The sequence below is a fragment of the Sarcophilus harrisii genome, chromosome 2 (genome assembly GCF_902635505.1).
Source record: "Sarcophilus harrisii chromosome 2, mSarHar1.11, whole genome shotgun sequence".
Lineage (NCBI taxonomy): Eukaryota > Metazoa > Chordata > Mammalia > Dasyuromorphia > Dasyuridae > Sarcophilus > Sarcophilus harrisii.
This window is the reverse complement of record NC_045427.1, coordinates 857,144-882,421: the sequence shown is the minus strand read 5'-3', so window position 1 is coordinate 882,421 and position 25,278 is coordinate 857,144. Positions and strand designations below refer to the sequence as shown.

Below are 25,278 nucleotides of genomic sequence, written 5' to 3'. Positions count from 1 at the left end.
CCACAGACAGCCTGTTCTCCTGGGCTAGTAGCCCGGTTCTGCCCTTTGGGCCCTCGTTGCCCAGAGCTTCTAAGAGCCACGTGAGAGGCCACGTTTTGGCAATGGGCAGAACAGCTGCTTCTCAGGTCTCAGAGCCCTCTTGTTGGAATTGAGTGGCGGGGATAGGAAGGGATGGCAGCAAGGTCCCGGCTCTTCAGAAAGGGGGAGCTGGGCCTTCGCCCATGCTGCTGGAGCCCATGGTTGGGGACTGCAGCCTGGGGCAAACCCAGGGGTTCCATCTCTAACCTCACAGACACTGAGCTCTAACCACTTGGCAGTCGCGCCACACCTGGCTTCTATCTTATTCAGGGCTTCCAAAGTAAGCTAGACAACCCGGACCCCTTATCCTCCTCCTGCCTTCCTCCCACCGCTCCTGGAGATGGGGGAAAATAGAGAAGTGAGCCTCAGAGACTCGGGTGCAGAAGGGCCGGGGGGGCCGGGGAAGCTCTGGGCTGCCTCCCTGGGCTGTGAGAAGCAAGCCAGGCCGGCTTTGGATCTGCCCCCACGCCTGGTGAGAGGCCGGCCTGCTGCTTTCCCAACCCGGTCCCACATTTCCTGAGCAGGTGCGTGTGTAGAGGCCGTGAGCCGGCTAGGAAGTCCGGCACCGGGAGGGGGCGTCCCGTCTCCTGCCCCCCAGCCTGAAGAGGGGCTGGGGTTCCCCGGGAGAGCAGGGTCCCCGATATTCCCAGACTTCCTCAGCATCTGCATCCTTCTCAGCCATTTGACCAGGGCAGGGTTAGCCGGTTGCAGTCAGAGGTTCACCGAAACAGGCAGGAGAATTGATTGGCTACTTTAATTGGAAAATGAATCAGTGGAAGAGGAACGGGAGCCCGATAGGCTCTCGGGTTTCCCAGAGGATGGGGGCTCGCCTCCCCTGACTGCAGGGAGCTCAGTGTTTAAGGAAACAGGATTAGTCTCAGCCTTCCTGCAAGGATGGTGGGGTATAAGGCTGGGGGAGGAAGGTGATTTTCAAAATTACAGGAGGAAAATTAATGGAAAAAGGCATCACTGGAGAAGATCAGGAGGGCTCCACTGTGGCACTTCAACCCCTTTGACCAATGAGCAAATTGAGGAAAAGGGTCCTGGAGTTGTGGCAACACTTTTGGCGTCTACAGAGTCCTATGTTCTGGCATCTAGAGAGTCCTGACTGTTTTGGGTATGGAGAGTCCTATGTTCTGGGGTCTCGAGACTCCTGACTTGTGTTTTGGCATCTAGAGTCCTGACTGTGTTTTGGATAGAAACAGTTCTGGTGTCTAGAGACTCCTGACTGTCTTTTGCCTTCTAGAGAGTCTTGACTGTGTTCTGGTGTCCAGGCAGTCCTATGTTCTGGTGTCTAGAAAGACCAGGACCCTCTAGATGCCAGAACACAGCCTCTCTAGGACTCTCTAGATTAGAAAATATAGGATTCCCTACACACAAGGTGTTCTGGTGTCTAGAGTCCTGACTGTCTTTTGCCTTCTAGAGAGTCCCAACTGTGTTCTGGTGTCTAGGAAATCCTCTGTTCTCGCATCTAGAGAGTCCTGACTATGTTTTATGTCTACAGAGTCATGTATTTTAGCATCTAGAGAGTCCTGTATTCTGGGGTCTAAAGAGTCGTGATTGTGTTTTGTATCTAGAGACTCCTATGTTTTGGCATCTAGAGACCCCTAGGTTCTGGTGTCTAGAGAATCATGACTATGTTCTGGTGTCTAGAGACACCTCACTGTGTTTTGGGTCTAGAGAGTCCTACGTTCTGGTGTCTAGAGAGTCTTGACTCTGTTCTGGCATCTAGATAATCGGTATTTTGGCATCTAGAGAGTCCTATGTTCTGGCATCCAGAGAGTACTGACTGTGTTCTGGTGTTTAGATAGTTCTGACTGTGTTCTGGTGTCTAAAGAGTCCTGACTCTGTTCTGCCATCTAGATAGTCGGTGTTCTGGCGTCTAGAGAGTCCTATGTTCTGGCGTCTAGAGAGTCCTGACCGTGTTCTGGCGTCTAGAGAGTCCTGACTATGTTTTGTGTCTAAAGAGTCCTGACTGTTCTGCTTCCTAGAGAGTCCTGACTGTGTTTTGTATCTACAGACTCCTGACCATGTTCTGGCATCCAGAGAGTCCTGACAGTGTTTTGGCGTCTAGAGAGTCCTGACTGTGTTCTGGCATCTGACGCCAGAACAGTGTCTCTCTAGACGCCAAAACACAGCAGGATCTCTGGAAACCAAAACCAGATCCTCTGGACACCAAACCGTCAGGACTCTCTGGACCTCAGGGGAACCAGAAAAAACCTCTGGGCCAGAACCTCGGGCTCTTGCCCAGAACGTCGGGTCTTAATCAGGCATGGGACTCTGAACCGCCCAAGAGCCCAGTCCGGACTCTGGACACCAGAAAACGGATTTCCCCGGGCCTCTGGACACCAGAACGTAGGACTCTCTGGAACCAAACGTCAGGACCTCTGGACACCGAAAATCAAGGGACCTTCTGAACCAGAACGTCAGGACCTCTGACACCAGAACAGTCAGGACTCTCTGGACACCAGAACGTCAGGACTCTCGGACACCAGAACTCGGGCCATCTAGACACCAAGCGGTCAGGCTCTCTGGACACCAGAACCGTCAGGATTCTGGACACCGAACCGTCAGGCCCTGGACACCCAGAAAGTGGGACTCTCAGACACCAAACGTCAGGACTCTCTGGACACCCGAACCATGGACCTCAAAGGGAACCGTCAGGACCCTTGAACACCAGAACCGTTTCAGGACTCTTAGACACCAAGGACTCGGGATCTCTGACACAGAACCATCAGGACCCTGGACACCAGCCGTCAGGACTCTTGGACCCAGAACCGTCAGAGACACCAGAACAGTCAGGACTCTCTGGACACCAGAACACAGTCAGGACTCTCTGGACACCAGAACACAGTCAGGACTCTCTGGACACCAGAACCGTCAGGACTCTCTAGACACCAGAACAGTCAGGACTCTCTGGACACCAGAACCGTCAGGACTCTCTAGACACCAGAACCGTCAGGACTCTCTAGACACCAGAACAGTCAGGACTCTCTGGACACCAGAACCGTCAGGACTCTCTAGACACCAGAACCGTCAGGACTCTCTAGACACCAGAACAGTCAGGACTCTCTGGACACCAGAAACAGTCAGGACTCTCTAGACACCAGAACAGTCAGGACTCTCTGGACACCAGAACCGTCAGGACTCTCTAGACACCAGAACAGTCAGGACTCTCTGGACACCAGAACCGTCAGGACTCTCTAGACACCAGAACCGTCAGGACTCTCTGGACACCAGAACCGTCAGGACTCTCTAGACACCAGAACCGTCAGGACTCTCTAGACACCAGAACAGTCAGGACTCTCTAGACACCAGAACCGTCAGGACTCTCTGGACACCAGAACCGTCAGGACTCTCTAGACACCAGAACAGTCAGGACTCTCTGGACACCAGAACAGTCAGGACTCTCTAGACACCAGAACAGTCAGGACTCTCTGGACACCAGAACAGTCAGGACTCTCTGAACACCAGAACACAGTCAGGACTCTCTGGACACCAGAACAGTCAGGACTCTCTGGACACCAGAACCGTCAGGACCCTGTAGACACCAGAACCGTCAGGACTCTCTAGACACCAGAACAGTCAGGACTCTCTGGACACCAGAACCGTCAGGACTCTCTGGACACCAGAACCGTCAGGACTCTCTAGACACCAGAACAGTCAGGACTCTCTGGACACCAGAACAGTCAGGACTCTCTAGACACCAGAACCGTCAGGACTCTCTGGACACCAGAACCGTCAGGACTCTCTAGACACCAGAACAGTCAGGACTCTCTGGACACCAGAACACAGTCAGGACTCTCTAGACACCAGAACACAGTCAGGACTCTCTAGACACCAGAACAGAGCCAGATCTCTCTAACCACCAGAACACAGCCCTGACTTTTAGATACCAGAACACAGTTCCGATTCTCTAGACAGCAGAACCGTCAGGACTATCTAGACAGCAGAACTCTAAATTTGTGCCCCTTGCACTTCACTAGACCCACTCACCTTTGTGGGGAGGAGCAAAGGCTCAGGAAGTCATCCAGCAAACATGTCCATTTCTTGGGTGGGGAAAGGCCCAGAGAAGGAACAGCTCTCCTCCATGCCCACAGGGGGCTTATGGATTCCTCTGTAGGAGCCTCCCCCAAAAGTTTTGTCTTCCACCAGAGGACATACCTGGGGATGGGGGGGAGGGACAGAGACATGCACAGGGATTCCCCCCCCCATTCCTTCCTTAGCATATACCTTACTGCTCTGGCCCTTAAATACAGTCGGCCCTGCACACCAAGTGCCCCCTATGGCTCTGCTCCTTGGTTTCTCTTTTTTATATCCCCCATGTCAAGTGACCTAGACATGAAGTAAGTTCATTCTGACAGCTGAGCAGAGCATAAATCCAAGGAGACGACTCTGGTCTTCCTTCCATTGGGGAAGGGGTGGGTGCCAGACTTAACCATAACCCTCTGGGCATGAGCTGACCCGTTCCCTCTCTTGGAATGAGCTGCTTGAGATAGCAAGACCAAGTCCAGACATTCTTAGCTCTCGAGGAGTTCAGATCCTAATGAGGGAGACAGCATGCCTAAAGTAATGGCTTGTCTACACCAATGAAGGGCATAGACCAGTATAAAACAGATAAAGGAGAGCCCCCGGGAAGTTGCCGGCAGTTGGTCGGCCCGGGAGAGCCTCCTGCACGAAGGGATGCCTGTGATGAAGCGTCAGTGAGACTAGGAATTCCGACAGCAGGAGACAAGAAGGGAGAGCCTGGCGGGTGGGAGGTGGGGGCGGGGGGGGGGACGAAGGGCTAGAGAGAGGAGATGCACACGAGGTGCTCGGTCCTTGCTTGCTGGGTGGAATACCCCCACTTCCTCCTCTTCCACACCCTCTGGCCTGGCACAGAACAAGGCGGCTCGACTGCTTTCAGGACGACAGTCCTCAGACAGGTCTGTTCCCTGGGTCATCCGCTTGCAGTTCTCCACCTGGAGCGGCTCCTCAGACGAGTGCCTTAGAGCTAGCAGCGAGTTCTCTGCAGCCTGCTTTCCCTTTGTTGTCTCTTTGCTGTCTCCTGAAAGTTTTACTAGAGCTTTTCTGTCTTTCCCCCGCACTTCACACAGTCACTTACACTCTCAGCTGCCACGTCTTTCTGCGTGGCAACAAGTCTGAAGGTTTTTCCTTCCATGGCCTCCTCATAGTCACAAATTCTTTACATCGGGTAAACTTTGCTAGGAAATGGAGACAGTTGGAGTCAATGTCTTTTCCTTTATCCATTTCCTTGTTTTTCTTTTTTGAGACAATAAAAGTCTGTGGGAATTGGTCAAGTTGGGACTGTTTGTGATTTGTCACGGGATCTTCTCGTCTTTATGCTTTTTTGGCTAGTTTACCTTGGTTTTGCCCATTTCTCTGACACACTGCTGACTCTTGACGGCCATGTTGCACACAGAATTAAATGAGTGACCAGTCGGTCCTTCCTTATGTGTTAAGTCAGTCTCACTGTTGGCAGTAGAACCATTTCTAGAGCCTCCCCTTTTCTGGACATTTCTGAGTGTTCTGGTCAGGGCATTGAATACACTCTGGGCACGTCGCCTCCTGCTTTCTCGGAGTCTGGAGGGGTCGTGGTAGTTTTGTGGCTCTTGTGGACTTTACCGCCTTTGACCCAGGCGGAAGCATCCCAGCCAGCTCCTTGGAGAGCCGGCCAGGCGCTGGGGCATCTCCTGTCCCATTTTTTAGTGAGGATGGCACTCTGACAGTGGCTCAGCCCCACAGAGAGTCAGAGACCTCACCGTTAAAGACTGCCAGGTAAGTCGTAGCAAGGGCATGGCAGCAGACCCAGACCTGTTTTGTGTCCTTGGTCACAGTGGCCGACAGCCGAGAGCCTGAGAACAGGACGGATTGTTAGGGCTGTCTTGATGCAGCCACAAAGAGGCCTGGCTTTGGAGCTGGGGGCTGGGGTCCAGACCCCTCCCCCGAGGGTGGCTCCCTGTGTGACCTTAAGTAAATCATTGGCCATCCCTGAACCTGGAAAACAGGGGCTCTATGGCCTGGGAATTGGGAGCTGTGTGAGGGCCTGGATGCAGAAGAGGAAGCTCCCACGGGGCCGGGTCATTGTGGTGCCAGGTGAGGTGGGACGGTCCTGGGAGAGGGCCCAAGTGGCAGTTGGGACTGGAGCGGCAAGGTGGGCTTTCCGGAAGAAAACTGGGTCAGGGCCGTGAGCATGGCTTGGGTTTGGAGAGATGGAGGAGCTGGGGTGGGAAAGGCGGACAAGCCCGGAGCCCACCTGGGAGAACAGACTCTCGGATAAAAGTCCCGGAGGGGGCCCAACACTCCCCCTGGACTGTCAGAGGAGTGGTCTCTCACCCCCAAGCAATAAGGGCCTTCTGGAGAAGCCAGGTGCTGCTCAGGCAGCCGGAGGCCGGAGCCCCAGCCCTGGACGCAGGAGGAGCTGAATTCAGATTCAGCTCAGACACTCACTAGCTGAAGGACCAAGTCGCTTCCCCCCAAGGGGGGGCTTTGAGGGAATGAGGAGGGGCCCCCAAAAACTTCGGGGAAAGGGGGGGGAAAAAGGAAAAATGGGGAAAGGGGAAAGGCCCGGGAACTGGGAGGGCAAAGAAAGGGCCCGAGGGGGCCCAACAACCGGTGGCGGGAGGGAAAAAAAGGGGTTGGACCGGTCCCTCCATTGGGGGCGCCCACTGTTTAGGAGGCGATTTTTTCGACCCAACCTGGGCCCCTTCCGCCCTCCCCTCCCAAGGGGGGCCTTTATGGGGGGAAAAGGGGTTCCCAGGGGCCCCCGGGGGGAAAGAGGACCCAGGCAACTGCCCGGGAGGGTCCAGGAAGGTGGAGGGCCCTGGGTTCCCCCTTTCCCCTCCCACCCCCTCCCGGGAGAGGCCCGGGAGCAGGGGGAAAGGGCCTCAAAAGCGGGGCCCCCCCCCAGCAAACGGGAGGGAAGCGGGGGGCCCTTCGGGCCCTCTCCCGGGGGCCCCCCCCAGTGGAGCCCCCGCCCCCCCCCGGGGGCCCGGGGCTGGGCTCGCCCATCCCCCGCCCATTTCCCCCCAGGGAATGCCCTGGGGGCCTCTCGGGCCCCTTTGGCCCCCGGTTTTTTCCGGGGAAAGGGCAGTTAACTTTTGGTCCGAAAGGGCCCCCCCCTTTTTTTGGGGGGGCCCCCCTCCCCGGGGGCCGCGTCCCCCGCGGCCCGACGCTGGGCGTCTTGGGCCCATTTCCCGTTTCCCTTCCTTCCCCAACCTTGGGGGGCCCCGCCGGGTCTGGCCTTCTGTTTCTTTCTGGAAATTTGGGAAAGGGAAAAACCGGCGAAAGGGTTGCCTGTTTTTGTTTTTGGGGGTGTTTGAATCCCCTTTTGGGTTTTGAGTTGTTTAAGGATGTCAATTTGCCCTTTGGCTTTTCCCCTCCTTTTAGGGATTTGTGGTTTTCCCTTTGGGTGGGAGATTAAGAGAGAGGGTTTTTAGGGGGTTTTAGTTTTCCTGGTTGCCCCCTGGGTCGGGAATGGGGGGGGGCGGAAGGCCGGGGGGAAAAAGGGGGGTTTTTTTCCCGGGCCCCCCCATGGGGTTGAGAGGGCCGTTTGGGGGAGTTGTTGGGAGGATTTAAGTGTCCCCCCTCCCCGGGTGGTTTGGAGGGGTGTTTTTTGAGGGGGGAAATTTGTTTTTCCTTTGCCGGTTTTCTTTTGGTTTTCCCATCCCGGTTTTTGTTTGAGAAAGGGGCCCCTTTTCCCCCTGGTGGGAGGGGTTTTTATGACCCATAAAAAGGGCCCCCGCCTTTAACCCTCCCGGATGGGGAGAAAAAGTGAGTAGAAATTTTTAGTTTTTTTTGGATGGGTTTGGGCTTTGTTTTTGGGGTTTTCCTTGGTTTGTTTCCTGGATTAGTTTTCCCTTGTATCCCCCCTGGCCTTTACCTTCGGGGGGTAAAAGGAGGGGTGGGGAGTTGGGGTTTTTTTTTCCCTCCCCTCCCTTTCCCAAACCCATTTATTTGTCCTTGTATGGAGTTTCCCGGGAAAAGGCAAGTGAGGTCCTTGTCCCTCCTGGGGATGCTTATTGCAAAGATGAGTGGAGGGTGGGGAAGGAGAGAATGAGTTAAGTCCCTTTAATAGAAGAGAGGAGGGAGGAAGGAGGGAAGGGGGGGGGGGGGGAAGGGAAAAAAGGGGGGGAGGGAAAAGGGAAGGGGAAGGAAAAGGGGGGGAAGGGAAGGGGAAAGGGAAAAAGGGGGAAGGGGGGGAAGGGAAAAAGGGGGAAAAGGGGGGGGGGGGGGGGGGAAAAAAGGGGGGGGGGGGGGAAAAGGGGAAAAGGTGGGGGGGGTGAAGTGGGGGGGGGGGGGGGGGGGGGGGGGGGGGAAAGGGGGGGGGGGGGGGGGTTTGGGAAAGGGGGGGGAAAAAGGGGAAAAAAAAGGGGGGAAAAAAATGGGGAAAAGAAAAGACAGAAAAAAGAAATTTTTATTTAGAATTAATGTTGTATTTTAAAGCCCCACCCGGTATGAGGGTTTAAGAGAAAGAAAAGTTTTGATTGGAGGCCCCTGAGGAGGATTGGGTTTTGGGTTTGGGAAGGGTGGGTTTGGGGGGTGTTTAATGGCAGTTAGGGTTTGGGCGATGGAGAGGGGTAATGAGGGAGAGAGTGAGGAGCCTTGGAGAGGGTAAAACATGGGTGAGATGAGAGGAAGGGAAAGAGATGGGGAGAAAGAGAAGAGGGGTGAGGAAATGGTAATTTGGTTGGAGGGAGGGGAAGTCCCGAGGGGTTTTTCCCTTTTTTTTTAATTTTGGTTTTTTTTCCTTCTGGGGTTTTTTTCCCGAGTTTTTTTTTTTCCCCTTCTTTCCCTTCTTTCTTTCTCCCCTTCCCTTTTCTCCTTTCCTCCCCCTTTTTCCCCTTTCTCTCCCTGCCCTTCCCCCCCCCTCCCTTTTTTTTTCAAGACTGGGTTTCCAGACTAGAGAATCTCTCACCAGCCCCTGGGCCTCCAGCAAGGCTCTTCCAGAGCAAGGAGAGAGAAGGGCTTATCTGAGGGTTTGGAGGGAGCCATGTCCACCCAAGGGCAACGTGGAGGTTTTTGGGGGAGAGGCGAAGTGGGAACCCCAGAACGGCTGGAGGGGACAAGGGGGCTCTTTGGGGGCCCCTTTCTTCGGGCCCCTTCTGGGAAAAAAGGCCACCATAGCCACAGACCCTTCCCTCTGAAGGTCCGGGCAGGACCCCTGGGGCTCCCGGGCCTTGGGTGAGGCTTTCAAAGGAGCCGGAAGTCCGAGGCCTAGAACTTGGAGGCCGGGCCCCGGGGCCTTTTCGCCGAGCTCCCGGGAGAAAAAGTTAGGGCCCACCCATCTCCCCGGCCACAGGGACCCCCCCCGCTTCCCTGAAGGCCAAACAGAGGACTTCTCCTGGCCTGGCCAGGTGGTCTTGGGGGTGAGTGGGCAGCTGCTCCCAGAAGAGCCCAGCACAGTCTGGGCTGGAAAGGTCGGGAAGGCTTCCTAGAGACTTGGAGCAGGCCTGGGCCAGAGGAGAACACTTCAGCCAGAGGGAGCTGCCCAGAGTGGGGCAGAGAGAGAACATGTGAGCCCAGAAGAGCCCAAAGGGGCTGGGCCAGAACCAAAGGTTCCTGGGAGCTAGACGTGGAGCTCACCCCAGCCTTGGAGCTAAAATCTGGCACTCAGCCCCAACCCTTGAGCTAGAATGTGGAATTCAGCCCAATCCCTGGCATTAGAACTTGGAATTCAGCTCCATGCTTGGAACTAGATCATGGAATTCAGCCCAATCCCTGGAGCTGGAACATGGAGCATAGCCCCAAGCCCTGGAACTAGAATGTGGAATTCAGCCTAATCCCTGGATCTAGAACTTGGACCTCAGCCCCTTCCTTGGAGCTAGAACATGGAGCTCAGCTCATTTCCTGGAGCTACAACATGGAGCTCAGCCCCAATCCTGGAGCTAGACTGTGGAATTCAGTCCAACCCCTGGCATTAGAACATGGAGCTCAGCCCCAATCCGTGGAGCTCAGCCCCAATCCCTGCAGCTAAAACGTGGAGCTCAGCCCCAATCCCTGTAGCTAAAACGTGGAACTCAGCCATATACTTGGAAGTAGATCATGGAACTCAGCCCTATCCCTGGAGCTAGAACATGGAGCTCAACCCCAATCCTGGAGCTAGAACATGGAGCTCAACCCAATCCCTGGCGCTAGAATGTGGAATTTGGCCCCACACTTTGAACTGGAACATGGAGCTCAGCCCAATCCCTGGAGCTGGAACATGGAGCTCAGCCCAATCCCTGGATCTAGAATTTGGACCTTAGCCCTTTCTTGGAGCTAGAACATGGAGCTCAGCCCAATCCCTGGAGCTGGAACATGGAGCTCAGCCCAATCCCTGGATCTAGAATTTGGACCTTAGCCCTTTCTTGGAGCTAGAACATGGAGCTCAGCCCAATCCCTGGAGCTGGAACATGGAGCTCAGCCCAGTCCCTGGAGTTAAAATGTGGAGTTCAGCTCCATGCCTAGAACTCAGACCAATCCTTGGAACTAGAATATGGAATTCAACCCAATTCTTGGATCTAGAATTTGGACCTCAGCCTCTTTCCTGGAGCTAGAACATGGAGTTCAGCCCAATCCTTGGAACTAGAATGTGGACCATATCCCCTTTCTTGGAGCTAGAACATAGAGATTAGCCCGGTCCCTGGAACTAGAATGTGGAATTCAGCCTAAACCCTGGAACTAGAATGTGACCCTCAGCCCCCACCTCGGGACTAGAACTTGGAGCTCATCCCATCCCGGGAGCTAGGACATGGAGTTCGCCTGGTTCCTGCCAGAACAAGGTACCAAATGGGCAGACAGGACAGAGCTCTGGACCCAGCCCCACCCTGGAGGTAAAACATTCCCATGAGACAGGTGCCTCCACACGGCTCTGGGTCACGCTGCTTGTTGGAAATGTTGCCCTCTCTTTGTCCATGCATCCATGAGCAGGGGGCATTCTCCTGGTGCCGGGCGAGCTGGCCCACCACTGGCTTGGAGGGGACCTTTGGCCCTGCCTGGGAGACAGCTCACGTTGGAGGTTGCACTGATGCTCTTGTCTCAGTGGGCCATGCCAGGATTACCGAATGCTTCTGACAGCAGGAAGGAACGTGGAATTGGCAGTTTGGACTGGCCCCAGGGGAGGCTGGGAGGCCTTCTGAACTTGCTGGAAGAGGTAAGCTGGGGGTCCCATCCACAAGAGGCACCAAGCTGCTGTCAGGGTTCAGGGAGATCTCCCCATCTCGTTCCTTCCAGGCCAGCCAGGGCTGAGGTGAGGAGCCGGCTGGTTAGTTTTCTTCTGGAAGAATTGGGAAAGGTTCCAGAGGCTCCCAGAGCCCCAGACCCCAGGGGTTGGCAAGACAAAAGATGCAAGATCTGAACTCAGGAGGCTTGACCAAGTAGAGGCAGGCCTGCCCCAAGGCTGACCAAAGAGGTCAGTAATAAGTGGGAAGACCCCAGTGCCCCAGGATAAAGCATGGCTACAACCTCTCCAATGTGAGGATGAATAGACCACCGCATTGTAGGCCCATCAAGAGGAAAGGTCTCCCTGGGCTGTGACTGTCCCGAAGGCTGAACCATGTGGTTCCAGGCTGCCTTCTCTCAGCTCTGGCCACTGCCAAAGGTGTGGTAGCTCAGGACATCCAGAGCTGGGGGATGGAAAACCCTTTGTGCTAGAGGGATGAGCCGCTCTGCTCAGCGGCTCTCCCAGCCAGGGGCTCCTGGTCCCGGGTAGGGTCCCCTGGTCCAGAGGCCCCGGTTAGAGTGAAAAACACCACTCAGTCAACTGCTTCACCGGGACCATCGGGCGCTTTCGTGTTGAAGCTGTGTGCTCATGGGTCGGTGCACGTGGAGTGCCACAGACATTTCAAGAGCTGACTGCTCAAGTCCAAAGACGGAATGTTGATTTCACAAAGAAATGTTTTTGCCAAACTCTAGGTACCTCACTTAACCAAACATGACCCTAAAGAGCCAAAAATGAATTAAATCTTTCCCTGAATGAAAAAAAGTCATCGAAACTTTTCCTAACTTGGTGGTTTCTGAAAGCAGTCACAAGAGCATGGAATGGTGAAGCCAGAGGACCTTCCAAGAACTCTGAGCCAACTCCAGCCTCCCGTACTCTTGGAAAGCTACCGGCCTCGGGGCCGCAGCAGAGGAGGGCTGCGGGATGTTCAGGAAGCTGAGCATCCTGCCTTTACAGGCAGGACCCCAAGGGCCATGTTTCTGCTCAGGTCACCCTGTCCGCTGACCTGCTCTTCCTGGAGTCAGCCACGAGCTGGGTCCAGCTGTCGTGGGGTCAAGCCCCTGAATCCACATGCCATCCATCCAGATTTCTCTTCACAGATGCTTTCTGGCTTATTCCCTATCATGGGATGCTCCAGATGGGCACGGGCTGACCAGGACAGAGTCCAAGACTGTCCCACCAGACATGGAAATGGCTTTGGACAGCACGGCCCAGCACTGGGCTCATCTGATGAACCCTATCCCTCTCCTAGAGATGGCCGTTCCACGGGCATTATGCCCCTGGTCTGTAAGCCGTTCCTGAATCGGGCTGACTCTGGGTGCCACACCAGCTGATATCTCTCCGCTGTGCTCACAAGGCAATCCGAGGGGAGCCCATCGGACCCAGGCCCAGGAACTCTGCATCCTTGTCTCCAGAAGAACAGTGACAGAGAGATCTGAAAGAAACGCTGCTAACATTGAGGAGATGTAACCCGTGGTGGGATTGGCCCATAATGACCAACAGATCAATCACAGTTATTGTTATTGATGTCATTTATGCAGCACTCTGAAGTCTACAAAGTGCTTTCCAAATATCGCCTCGGCACCCTGGGAAGTTAGTGCAGATGTCTCCATTTTCCAAAAGAGGACACAGGCAACATTAATGGGACTTGGCTAAGGCCACCAGCAAGGATGGGTGTCCAGGACTCCAGGCCGCAGGGGCAGAGCTCAGCTCACTGCTTCCTTTACTAAAGGTTCACCAACCAGCCTAGACTTTTTTCAAGAAGTTGAGGTGATCTCCCTTTAATCTCCCCCTTTTTTTGAAAATGGAGTTACCTACTCTCCTTTGATGGAGTGCCTCTCCCCTCATCCAGGAAGGGAAGCAGCGTAAGAACAGGGTCCAAGGCTCAAACACCCCTGCCACTCAGCATACCTCCTTGGGCCTCTGTCCCCTCTCAGGGCACTGACAGCTCTAGATTTAGGGTCCTGGGTCCCTCTGAGATCAGTGGGTTAGATTCATTGAGGGCAACTGGGCACTTTCCTCCCTTCTTTTTCCTTGGATCTCCTAGAGCCTCTGAGCAGAAATTAAAGTGACACAAAGTGGGGAACAACACTGGGACATGAACAGGCTAAGTCATTTCATGAGGTGGCAAGTTTCTGGATTCTAGAACTGCTCCATCAACAATGGACACCCCACCCCCCCGTGGTGGTGGGGGAAACACTGTACTCAGTGTGACGAGTGCACATGGTCGGGGAGGATCACCGTGAGGAAGTCAGGGCAGCCCTGGGACAGTTGTGGAGAGGGCTGGAAGGAAAACAGGAGCTGGGAGGGGGAGATTCCCCATTACCCCCATTCCTAGAGACCCTTCTTCCTCAGGCAGCAGCAGCAGCTATGTCAGAGGCAATGAAAGCCTGGGGGGCCTGGAGACAGAGTTCCTGGCCTGGCTGGTCTCCCCATCACTGCTTTTTGCCCCCACAAGGATCCAAACCATGAACTCTAAGCTCTGGAGGGGCCTCCCTCACCTCGACTCGTGGCACACAAGATCTGCCATGGGAGGGAAGGGCCCGCAAGGGTGTTCCCTGGCTGACCCACCCAGAGAGCAGGGGCACGGGGCGGCTGCTGGCCGGCAGACAGGGCCGGACCGGGCAGCGGGCAGAGCCTCTGCTGGGACTGGGGGCCTCTCCGCGGCCAGCCCAGGGGTTCCTGTGGGGGTGGGGCCGGGTTTTCCTGCTCCGTCTCCTAACCCCCCCCTTTGCTTCCTCCTCCTGCTCGTCACCGGCTTCCCGGTTGGGTCGGGGCTGGGCTTCTCTCTCTGTTTCTGTCTTTAGGTCCTCTCTAGGGTCGCTGCTGGTGCCCGCTAGGCGCCCTCTGTCCCGCTGTCTGTCCCTCGCCCCCTGGCAGCCCTCTCCCTGCCCCCTCTCCCGGCACCCCCCCAGGTTCACCAGCACGAGCGCCCCCACAGGCCCCGGCGCTGCCCCAGCCCCCAGACGAGGCCCCGCGGGATGGATGGCTGCTGGCTGCCTGTGGCGGAGGGAGAGGATCGCTCCCCCTGCCCCTCCTGGCTCTAATCATTCTGTCCGTCTATCTCGTCTTGTCTTCCGTTTCCCAGCAATACCATGAAGGGCTTCCTTTGCCGGGCCCACCAGGGAACAATATGTTTTGGGGCCCGCGGCCCCGCCCCAGGGGCCCAAAGGGTATTGTTTCCCTGGGGAGCCGCCCTCATCTCCATCGTGTGACTCATCCTTTTTGGTTTGCACCCTTTTTGCATGAAAAGCAGATTAGCTCCCCGAGGGCTCTGGGGGCCCCTCGGGCTCCCCGCGGGTCACCTTCTCTTGCAGATGCGGAGCGGGGCCCTGGGGGCAGGTGTGCCATGCTTTCTGATCCCCCGAGAGAAGCACGTGAGCGAGGCTGGCCGGGGCGGCCCCGCCGGGGAGCGGGGGGCCGGGCCGCGCCCGGGGCGCTGAGGAGGCTCTGGTCTGCTGTGCCTAGGTCTCCCCGCGAACGCGACGGCCGAGACAAACTGGAGCTCAGCCTGCCCGACCTGCGCGCCGACGTGCTGGAGCTGCTGCTCGAGTTCGTCTACACCGGCTCGCTGACCATCGACGCCGCCAACGCCAAGACGCTGCTGGAAGCCGCCAGCAAGTTCCAGTTCCACACGTTCTGCAAAGTCTGCGTGTCCTTCCTGGGTGAGCGCCTGCGGCGGGAGGCGGGGCTTAGCACAGGGAAAAGGCCCGGGGCAGTCAAGGACTGGGTATGGACGCTCCAGGGCGGGATCATGGATGGAGGATTGTGGACGGGGGACCCTGATGTCCCAGGGACCAGATCCTTCCGCTAACCATCCACAGGCTGACCTCTCTTACCCCCAATCCAGCCACAGGCTGACCCCTGAACCCCCCCACCCTGCACCCCCGCAGCCACAGGCTGACCCCTATGATCCCCAACTTGGTCACAAACTGACCACAGTGTGTAGCACACAGTAGGTGCTTAATAAATGTTTTTTGAGTTGAACTGAACTGACTCTCCACCCCTAGCCTAACCACCAACTATTCCCAATCCTTCCTGCCACACTGATCCCTCCTAACCCCCAACCTAGCCGTAGCTGACCCCTAAACTAGCCATAGGCAGAGTCTTCAACCCTTGGCCCCAAACCAAATGAACCCTCCCTCCTAACTCCACCAGGACCAGCAGGGTTGAGAAGCACAGGGAGGGAGGGAGGGGCTTAAGAGACCCCCAGCTGTCCAGAGCCCTTCACCTTGAGGGTGGTTCCTGAGCTTGGGGAGGTTTCTGGCCAGTCTGCGGTGGGAGTGGGGGGTGGGAGGGCTCCCAAGTCAGTGGAGTGAGTGGGTCCTACTCCACCCCCAGAGAAACAGCTGACCCCCGGGAACTGCCTGGGAGTGCTGGCCATGGCGGAGGCCATGCAGTGTGGCGAGCTGTACCACATGGCGAAGGCTTTCGCGCTGCAGATCTTCCCCGAGGTGGCGGCCCAGGAAGAGATTCTGAACATCTCCAAGGACGACTTCATCGCCTACGTGTCCAACGACAGCCTCAACACCAAAGCGGAGGAGCTGGTCTACGAGACCGTGATGAAGTGGATCAAGAAAGACCCGGCATCCAGAGCCCAGGTGAGCCGGGGCGGGCAGAGGGCAACAGGAGCAAGGCTGGGTGCAGGCTAGCAACCTGGAGGGGAGGGTGTGAGAAAATGAAAGCACCAGGACCACCAGCTGAGGACCGACTGAGTGCCAGGTCCACCAGCTAGGGGACTGACAGCACCAGAACCGCCAGTGGGAGACTGAGTGCCAGGTCCACCAGCTGAGAATTGGGTATCAGCGCACCATCACATGGCCACAGGTGCCCCGCCAGAGCCTCCAAGACCAAACAGAGATTTGGAAAAGACATTACAAAGTCAAGACCACATTTGCCCTCAGTCCCTTCTCTCCACCATCTTTTCACTCCCTTCAGCCACATCCACCAGGATGACCAAGAATGAGGTTTTCCTGAGCCTGGTGACCTGCACCTCTTGAGGGAACACAGGGCTCTTTTTCTCGTTGGAACCTCAATTCTCTCACTGACCATTTAATTGCTGACTTGGGCCTACACATAGCTGGCAATGGTGGAGCTGAGAAGGAGGGGGTGGCTTTCAGAGATCTGGTGGACGGCATTTGCTCGTCTGGGCCAGGACACTCACAAACATCAAGACTGATTTGACAAAAACGATGGGAAAATCCATAAGCTGCTCGATGAAAAACTAGAACTCCACAGGTGGACCAGCAAGATAATTCCTCCATCTCTAAGAAGGCAGCATTTAACTCTGTCCAAAGTAGTGTAATATGTAACTTATATCAGATTGCTTGCTCTTTTAGGGAGGGGAGAGTGAGAAAATATGAAACTCAGTTTTTTAAATGAATGTTAAAAATTGTCTCCATGTAATTGTAAAGATAAAACATGATTTTAAAAAAAGCAAAGTGCGAGCAAAGTTTAGAGAGATGCAGAATTTTTGATTTTGTCAGGCAGACGGATAAAATGCGGTTTTGTGCTGCTAGTAATAATCCAAAGCACTTTTAGGATGTTCTGAAGGCTATTTATGGACCAGAGACCTCTGGAGAAAACTCACCTATCCAGCGATGACAGAGCCACGCTAATCAGTGATAAGGGCATGATCCTCGAGAAACGGACTGAACATTTCCATAGTGTTCTCAATAACCTGTCATCAGTCAATGCTAAAGACACTGTTTACCTTAGCTTGAAGTCAATTTCTCCCTACTTAAATGTCCAACTGAAGAAGAGGTTTTGAATGTCCAGTAGGTTCCTTTCATGTAGTCAAGTGCCTGGTGCTGAGATTTGCAAGGCAAGGAGTACACCGCTCATTAAAAAGTTGTCACAAATATTCTGGGTTAGCTGAGAAGGGGGTAATTCAATTCCCCAGGAGTTCAAGGATGCCTCCATTGACCATCTCTGTTAAGGTCAAGGAAATAGATTGTCCTGTGACAGTGATGGGAGGGCAGGTCTCTCTCTTAGTTATCGCTGGCAAGATTCTTGCCACAGATCTCCTTATTGGGCCGACCCTTCACTTAGAAGATGGCTATCCACCTGACAGCCAGTAGGGCTTCAGAAAGGGCCAAGAAATAGTTGATGTTGTGTTTGCTCACCGATCATTCCAGGAGAGTTGCCAGGAGCATTTTTGGAATGAGGTCCGAGCACTGCATTCATCATGCATAAGACCTTTGATACTATCCAGAAGAAGGAAGATCTAGGCAGGATTTGGTTGCCCAGAGAAGTTGTTGGCCTCATACGCCAGTCTCACAACAGCAAGCTTGCACAGGTTCTGGATGACGGAGGATGCTCCAGCACTTTCCCGATTGCCATGCAGCAGGGCTGTGTATTTGCTCCTGTGCTTTTATCATGATTTTTCCAGCCATGTTGTTAAACACTTTCAATGAGGACAAAAAGGAGGCCAAGGTCAGCTACCACACTGGTGGTAAATCGTTTCCCTTGAAAAAGCTGTAAGCCAAGACTAAAGCAGAGGGAAGCCTGGTAGCCCAGGAGCTTTTAGTTATTTGAGGAGGAAGGATCCTCCAGGCACAGGAGACAGCCTGGTGCCAAGGCGTGGAGGCAGGAGGTGGAGGCTCTTGTTCATGGGACAGTCAGGAGGTCACTGGGTGGAAGGGTAAGGGAGCAGGAGTGAGGCGTGAGAGGACAGGAAAGGCATTTAGATGACAAACAGCATCTTATATTCACTTCTGGAGGAGTCAGGGGAGTTTATTGAGTAGACAATGACATGGTCAGACCTGGGTCCCTCAGAACTCATGGGTCACAGTCATCTTCAGTCGCCTAAAATGAAAGAACAAACCCCAAGACGGGCAATCAAAGGCCATTTCTCTGCATTGACCACTTGTCTGCCTCAAGTGTGGGGACTTAAGGGCTCTCCCCTTACAGCACCATTCCCCTTCTCTCACTGGTGCTCTCACCACAGCACCAGGCAGGGACAAGTCAGACAAAGAGAAGAGACAAGTCTCTCATGGACTAGTATCACTTAAGCACACCTCCCCAACCCTGTTCCGGCTCCCCAGCCCAGCCCAAAGGAACCTTACACCCCATGGTGAGGAGACTGCCCTCTGCATTGGTTCATCAGGGCTGGGCTCAGAGGCAGTCCCCCCTCCAGCCTCCCCATAATGAAAACCCTTTGAGGACAGAGGTTACTTCATTTGTTTCTCTCCACCAAGTACAATGACCACCCCAGGTCAAGTGGCCAGGAGGCAGTTGGCAAGTGCTGGGTGAGTGAGTGAGTGTTCATTGTCCAGAAATTGGCCAGAGGCCTCTGGGAGGGATGACACAGGCGTAGCTCTGCTCCCAGAGCCCTTGATTCATCACTCCAGGAAGATTCCTGATTTTTCAGCTAGGGTGCCTACCCCAACATCAAGGCGGCACATGGCCCCCTACATCACATAGAATTCAAACAAAGGAACAAGGACTGTTCCATGGGAACACTCGCTTAAGGCTAATCCCCTGGCTCTCCAGGGGTATCAGTCCTTGGGGTGATTGGCAGAGACCCCACTTCTGACACTGTATGGCCCCAGAAAGCAAAAATTAGAACCCATCTTGTAGAAAGGAATCTGTGGAGGGCGGAGGGGAGAGCTGCACATCACTTGGGACTGAGAGGACCAAGGAAACCCCAGGGGCAGCTTTTAGATGAGACACGTGGGCAGTAGGAGGAAACCCTTCCCCTTCTTCAGATCTGAAAGAGCTGCTTAGCGCAGCCCAGGTGGGGAGCTGAGCCGGAAACATGCAGGGCCCAGGTTCTGCCCTCAGAGTCAAGGCCCCCCTTTTGCCTTCCCGGGACTAGCCTGCCACCTTTCTTCCTAGCACGCCGCCGAGCTGCTGGCCGTGGTGCGCCTGCCCTTCATCCACCCCAGCTACCTGCTCAACGTGGTGGACAACGAGGAGCTGATCAAGTCGTCTGAGGCCTGCAGGGATCTGGTCAACGAGGCCAAGCGCTACCACATGCTGCCCCACGCCCGTCAGGAGATGCAGACCCCCCGCACCCGACCGCGGCTCTCGGCAGGTAGGGCCCACATGGGCTCCCTCACACTCCCACCACCAAGCTCCGACCTTCTAGGCTGGCCACGCCCCACCCCTCTCTGGACGGCCATGCCCCCGCTCGGATGGTCACACCCCCCACAATGGCCATGCCCTCCCCCTTTCTCTTGCCCTCTCTCCTCCGTTGTCTCTCCCTGCCTTCCTCTCTGTCTCTCACACTCTGATGATGGGGTCGGGAGGGGAGGGAGAAGAACGAGTGTCGCCCTGGAGCTCAGGGAGGGTCCTTACGGGCTTGCTGGGACGTGTCCCCGCAGGGGTGGCCGAGGTCATCGTCCTGGTTGGGGGCCGACAGATGGTGGGGATGAGCCAGCGCTCACTGGCTGCCGTCACCTGCTGGAACCCACAGAACAACAAGTGGTACCCCTTGGCAGCCCTCCCCTTCTACGACCGGGAGTTCTTCAGTGTTGTCAGTGCCGGGGACAACGTCTACCTCTCTGGTGAGCCCCTGCCCTGAGGGGCCAGAGGATGGCGGCTCCCAGTCTGAGTCCCCCCTGTTGTGGGGAGGGACCCCCCCGGGGTCAGCAGCTTCCTGGGGTCAGGACGCCCAAGGACTGTCACTCCTGCTCCAGGGGTTGGTGAGGCTCCTTGCCCCCACGCTCACCATGAGTCTCCTTCTGACCCTGGCTGCTGGCTCTAGGTGGGATGGAGTCAGGGGTGACTCTGGCTGACGTCTGGTGTTACATGTCCCTGCTTGACAACTGGAACCTGGTCTCGAGGATGACGGTCCCTCGGTGCCGGCACAACAGCCTGGTGTACGATGGCAAGATCTACACCCTAGGAGGCCTTGGCGTGGCTGGAAACGTGGACCACGTGGAAAGGTGAGGGAATGTCCTGGAGGAGGGGGTACAGCCCCCCAAAGCCAGCCCATGGTAGCCGGAGGGGATCCCTCATTCAGCTCCTTTGGGCTGGGCTAGGGAGCCAGAACAGGATTGGGGAGGAGTGGCTAAGAGATACTAGTCCATGAGAGACTTGTCTCTTCTCTTTGTCTGACTTGTCCCTGCCTGATGCTGTGGTGGGAGGACTCTCCCATGGGGGTGCCATCACCTCACCGCTTGAAGAGAGCCTTTCTTTGCCAGAGTCCTATGACTGGCCAGAGCCTGGCCTGGCAGAACCAAATCACCACTGGGTCTTGGCCATGAGGCGAGGCGCCCCCCACTTGTGCCCCCCATTTGCACCTCTACTTGTACTCCCCACTTATACCCCCCACCTGCTTTCTGGTGCCCCCTGCTACCAGGCCAGCCTCACCTTCCTGCCCAGCAGCGCTGTGACCACAAGCAGCGGGCCTCCATTCTGCCTGGCCACGGGCACAAAGAGTTCCAGACAGGAGGGGCGGCTCAGCCTGCCACGGTGACTAGAACAAGGGACACCAACGTGGGAGAACTTGTTCCCACAGCCATCCCCCAGGTGGGCAAAGGGGAACACCCGCTGACTCGGCCCAGCCTCAGAACAAAGGAATGAGGGGGCCGGACAGAAGACCGGGATGGGGGCTGCCCAAGCCTGAGGGTAGGGGCTGGTGCCCAGGGAGGCCGGCCCTAACCCAGATATTGCCTGGGGCAGAGGGAAAGCTGCAAGCCCCAAAGGCTCCAAGGCTCGGGAAACCCAGAGCATGAGCAGGCGGACCACAGGGCGAGGGGGTGAAGGGACGGCAAGTGACGAGACACCTGAAAGGCTTCTGAGAGACGGCAGGACTCCTCCTGGCCAAACCCAGAAGCCCCCGAGAGCACGTGGAACATGCAGCGGGGTCTAGAACAGCCGGGAGAACCAAGATGGCGGATGAAGAACAGAAACATTACAGAGGAGGAGCACGGGGATCCCCAGGGTGGTGAGAAGAGATGCAAGACTCAGGATGGCAGGCGCGGGCCCCCGCATCCAGGTCCTAACCTGGCGGTCCGGTGCACTCCTGCTAGAGCCCTATGCCTTCGAGAAGGGCCAGGGACCACAGCAGGAAAGTGGGCAGCAGGGAGGACTGACCAGGAAGCCCCGAGCCACCAGAGAACAGCACCCTTTGGGACCCTTTGAGTGCAGTACTGTCCATGGCTGCACGGGGGAGGGTGCCCCAGAATCTTGCAGAACCCCAGAATTCCGCAATTTATCACCCATATCTTTCAAGCTGAAACAAGACTTGAGAGAACCCCAAAATCCAGGACTTGAGCCCAGGCTCTGCTCTCACGCCAGGCACAGTTCCCATCACACCACCTAATGGGAAGGCGCGTCACCTGCCTTCCCGAGGTCACCCGAGGCAGCTGAGAGATGGGAAAGGATCGGACCCTCAAGTTCGCTACCTGCAGAACAAAGGCCGGCTCCTCTGCCGAGTCCCACCCTTCCCAGCCCCGGCATGGCATAGGGCTGCCTGTCATTAGGGGAAAGGGCTCTGCACCCCTGTGCCTCTTCCTCCTCCTGGCAGACCTCCCAGCATAGGCTCAGCTCCAGAACAGCTCTTGCCCCAAAGGCTCCAAGTGAGACAGGCTCATCGTCTGAGCCTGGCCCCAGCTTCCCAAGTCCTTGGGAGCCTTGCTCCAGGCTGGGCACTGGGGGGTTTCGGTGGGGGGGGTCGGGCTGGACGCCGGGGGCTCAGGCTGGGCGTCACGTCTCCAGCCTCCCACGTGGCCGTCAGTCTGAGCCAAACGGCAGCAGCAGCATCGGCTTTCTGATCAAGCCTCACTTCAAGGCCATTTGTCATCCCATAATAAACACACAAGAGAAGAATCTTTTCTGTGTGGGAGGAGAAGGGGCCAAATCTGTCATCCTGTCCCCACACTCCTCAGCTCTTTTTAATCTTCTAAAATGTTGATTACTCATTTTGAAAACTCACACTCACTGACAAATACTGAGCACCGTTCAGCGATTGGAAAGGAGCCAGGCCGGCCGGCCTCCCTCGGCCCCCCCTTCCGGCGGCCCCCCTTCCCACTTCAGCAGGACCGGTGCCGGCCCCTCGCTGGACGTGGGACAGCGCGGGGACTCCCCAGCGGCCGCTCTTCCTTTGCCCTGCCCTCCATTGCTCCAGCTGGAAGAGGGGTAGACGGCCCAGATCCAAATCCAAGACTCTGGTCCCCAGCTTCCCCTGCTCCCTTCTGACAGAGCTCCCAGGCTGATGTTAAGTCACTAACAGATTTCCTTTCATCTCTGTCCCAGAGGAGCCAGGGGCTCCCAGCACCTCAGGGGTTCTCGGCCTTTTGTGCCGTGGCCCTTAGTGGGCAAGGTGGGGAATGCCCTGAGAAGCTTTAAAATTCATCAGTGGAGAACACGCTCCATTGCCTTGAGGGATCAGTAAAAAGAGAGACTCAACTCCTTCCTCCATCGAGCGCACAGAGCCCAGGTTATTGAGCCCAGAATGCTCTGCTCCTTCCTTTTTAGGCCAAACAATGGCCTTGCTGGAGAAAAAAGAAGCAAAGTCCAAGTTGCGCCGCTCGTCCTGCTGTCCGGCGGCAGTGTCCATCGACCCCCAGCCTCCGTGGCCTCGTCTCATCCCTTCCTGGATCCTCCTCTTCCTCCCATTATCGCTTCTTGTTCAAAAAGCCCTCGAGCAGGAGTGTGTGTGGGAAGCACACGTGGCCGGGGTGAGGCCATCGCCTCCACCTCCCATTCCCAGTCCTTTATTAATTCTGCTCCCAGGCTCTCCGGCAGTGAAGGGGTACGTCCTGACACAGCCTTCCCGACTACCCAGAAGTCACCAGCTCTCCATTAAGGATTTGCTTCATTATTCTAGCTTACGAGCTGGCATCAAAAAGTGGAAATTCCCTTTCCCATAAATTTGTTGTTTCTCTCTACATGTTACATTGTATACGTTTTATATAAAACATTATGTACGTTATAGTTTCTCAACCCTCTAAACTTGAACATCAAAGTTGCTGTTTCTATTATTTAACAATGAAATCAAGAATAAAACAAAGATGATGATTTACAATCTATCTACTGTGAGAAGGCTCAGAGCCAAAGGTACCTTTAAGCAGCGAGTGCTAACGGCCCCTCAGTTCTGGAAGCGCAGCCCTGCCACTCCCTTCCTTTCCCCCAAGCCTTCCCGAAATATTTCTTCGCACGACTATTAAATGCCATTTTAAAAAATAGAAATTCCCTTTCCCATAAGTTTTTCTCGTTTCTCTCTACATGTTACATTATATATAAAACATTATCATGTTATATTTTCTCTACCTGTCTCAACATCTCTCACTCTCTGAACTTGAACATCAAAGTCGCTGTTTATACTATTTGTTAAAAATGAAAAGACTAAAACAAAGATGATTATTTACAATCTGTCTACTATGAGAAGAAGCCACAGGTCCCTTAAGCAGTAAGTGCTAACGGCCCCTCACTTCTGGAAGCGCAGCCCTGCCACTCCCTTCCTTTCTGCCAAGCCTCCCCTAAATGTTTCTTCACAAGAATAACCGCGTGACTTCTCGGGACAGAAGTTCTCTCGGTCCCCTTTTCTGGAGTTTCTCTCCAGGCGAGAGCGAACCACAAACTCTCAGCGAAACGGAAACTGCCCGAGATCCTCGGGCGGAAGCTGCGAAGTTCTCCCTTTGTCCAGATCTGCAATCTGCGTTTCACAAATTCATTTTTACTGAAAGAATTCTGAAAGAAATCTCCATTCCAAAAAGAACCCCATCCATGTTAGGCCCTCACCCTAAATCTAGCTAATGGACTCCCTGTCTTTGCTCCTGCCCTTTGAACCGGCCCTCCCTGGTCTCCCACTTCCTTGTCCCCCCCCCCCAAAAAGAAAACAACTTTTAAAACCCTTCAAATGAAGGCAGATGGTCAAAGAGACCACCAGCACTGCTGTGCCCCCACCATCCCTGGATCGGGGGCTCGGCTCCCAGCACAGAGAGGAAGCTTTGCCCTCTCTGCGTATCCATCTCGCGTGTGTCCGTGGCTGTCTGGCTACGAGTGTCGGTGTCAACTCCCACCTGGGGCTGGCTCTGGCCTCCGTGAGTCTGGCCTTCACAGTCTTCCTCTCAGTTCTGGCCAGGCCCCGAGTGGCTGCCCCCAGCCCGCCAGTGGTCTTCCTTCTGCTCTCACTTCTCTGCCCCCAGCTCTCATGTGCCCTTAAACTGTGTGCCAGCCTTCTCCCTCTGTAGGCAGGCAGTCCCCAACCAGCCTCCCTCCCTCCACACGGGCGGGCAATGTGCATTGTGTAAAGCTGCCCGTATTACATGGAGGACTTTGGAAGGGTCTACGTGTGGACGAGCATCCTTGGTCACCGCCAAGGCTCTCGGGGCCGGGCTGCAGCCTCTTTAGCCCTGGTGCCAGCCAGAGCTCTGAAGGATCATAGAAATCCAGTCCTGAGTGCTGGGGGGAAAGGGGGCTGTCAGTGGGGATGAGGAAGAGATGGTGGGAAGAGGAAGGGGAAGGGGAAGGGGCTTTTCTACCCAGTGTGAAAAGTATAGGAGCTTGTTCTCCTGGGGGACCACTCCCACCCACCCCCTGGTTCCCTAAGCGTGTGCAGGGGTGCTGGAGCCATCCTGGGAGGGACAATGACCCGGGCATCCCCCTCAGGGGCTCAGGTGTGACTGGGGCCCCATGCTCTACCCACAGGTATGACACTATCACCAACCAATGGGAGACCGTGGCCCCCCTCCCCAAGGCTGTGCACTCGGCCGCAGCGACCGTGTGTGGGGGCAAGATCTATGTGTTTGGAGGAGTGAATGAGGCCGGCCGGGCAGCTGGGGTGCTGCAGTCCTACGTCCCGCAGACCAACACGTGGAGTTTCATCGAGTCTCCGATGATCGGTGAGCAACAGTCACAATGGAACATGGCAGAGGAGTCCCGGCTCTGCTCTCCCCTCCTGGGCTCTGGGGCCCGGCTCATCTGTGAAGTCCAGGCTTTGGAGCCCACGGTCACTGAGGACCCTCTAACTGGGGTGGTCTTAGTCCCTATGGGGCTGGGGCCCGAGAGGAGGCAGAGAGACCGGGGGGACCAGAGCCTACCACCAG

At 55.7% G+C, this 25,278-nt stretch overlaps 1 protein-coding gene across 1 annotated transcript in view; it reads left to right on the top strand.

Annotated features, from left to right (window-relative positions):
• Positions 1-25,278, top strand: part of KLHL29 (kelch like family member 29) — a 36,325-nt gene that overhangs the window by 7,652 nt on the left and 3,395 nt on the right. Inside the window, exons 6-17 of the mRNA XM_031956094.1 lie at positions 2,203-2,433; positions 2,524-2,670; positions 2,770-2,957; positions 4,674-4,781; positions 4,960-5,106; positions 5,916-6,174; positions 14,596-14,943; positions 15,620-15,879; positions 19,118-19,316; positions 19,606-19,788; positions 19,989-20,169; positions 24,881-25,074. Coding sequence (XP_031811954.1) covers positions 2,203-2,433; positions 2,524-2,670; positions 2,770-2,957; positions 4,674-4,781; positions 4,960-5,106; positions 5,916-6,174; positions 14,596-14,943; positions 15,620-15,879; positions 19,118-19,316; positions 19,606-19,788; positions 19,989-20,169; positions 24,881-25,074 — 2,445 coding nt within the window. The remainder of the gene's footprint in view (positions 1-2,202; positions 2,434-2,523; positions 2,671-2,769; positions 2,958-4,673; positions 4,782-4,959; positions 5,107-5,915; positions 6,175-14,595; positions 14,944-15,619; positions 15,880-19,117; positions 19,317-19,605; positions 19,789-19,988; positions 20,170-24,880; positions 25,075-25,278) is intronic.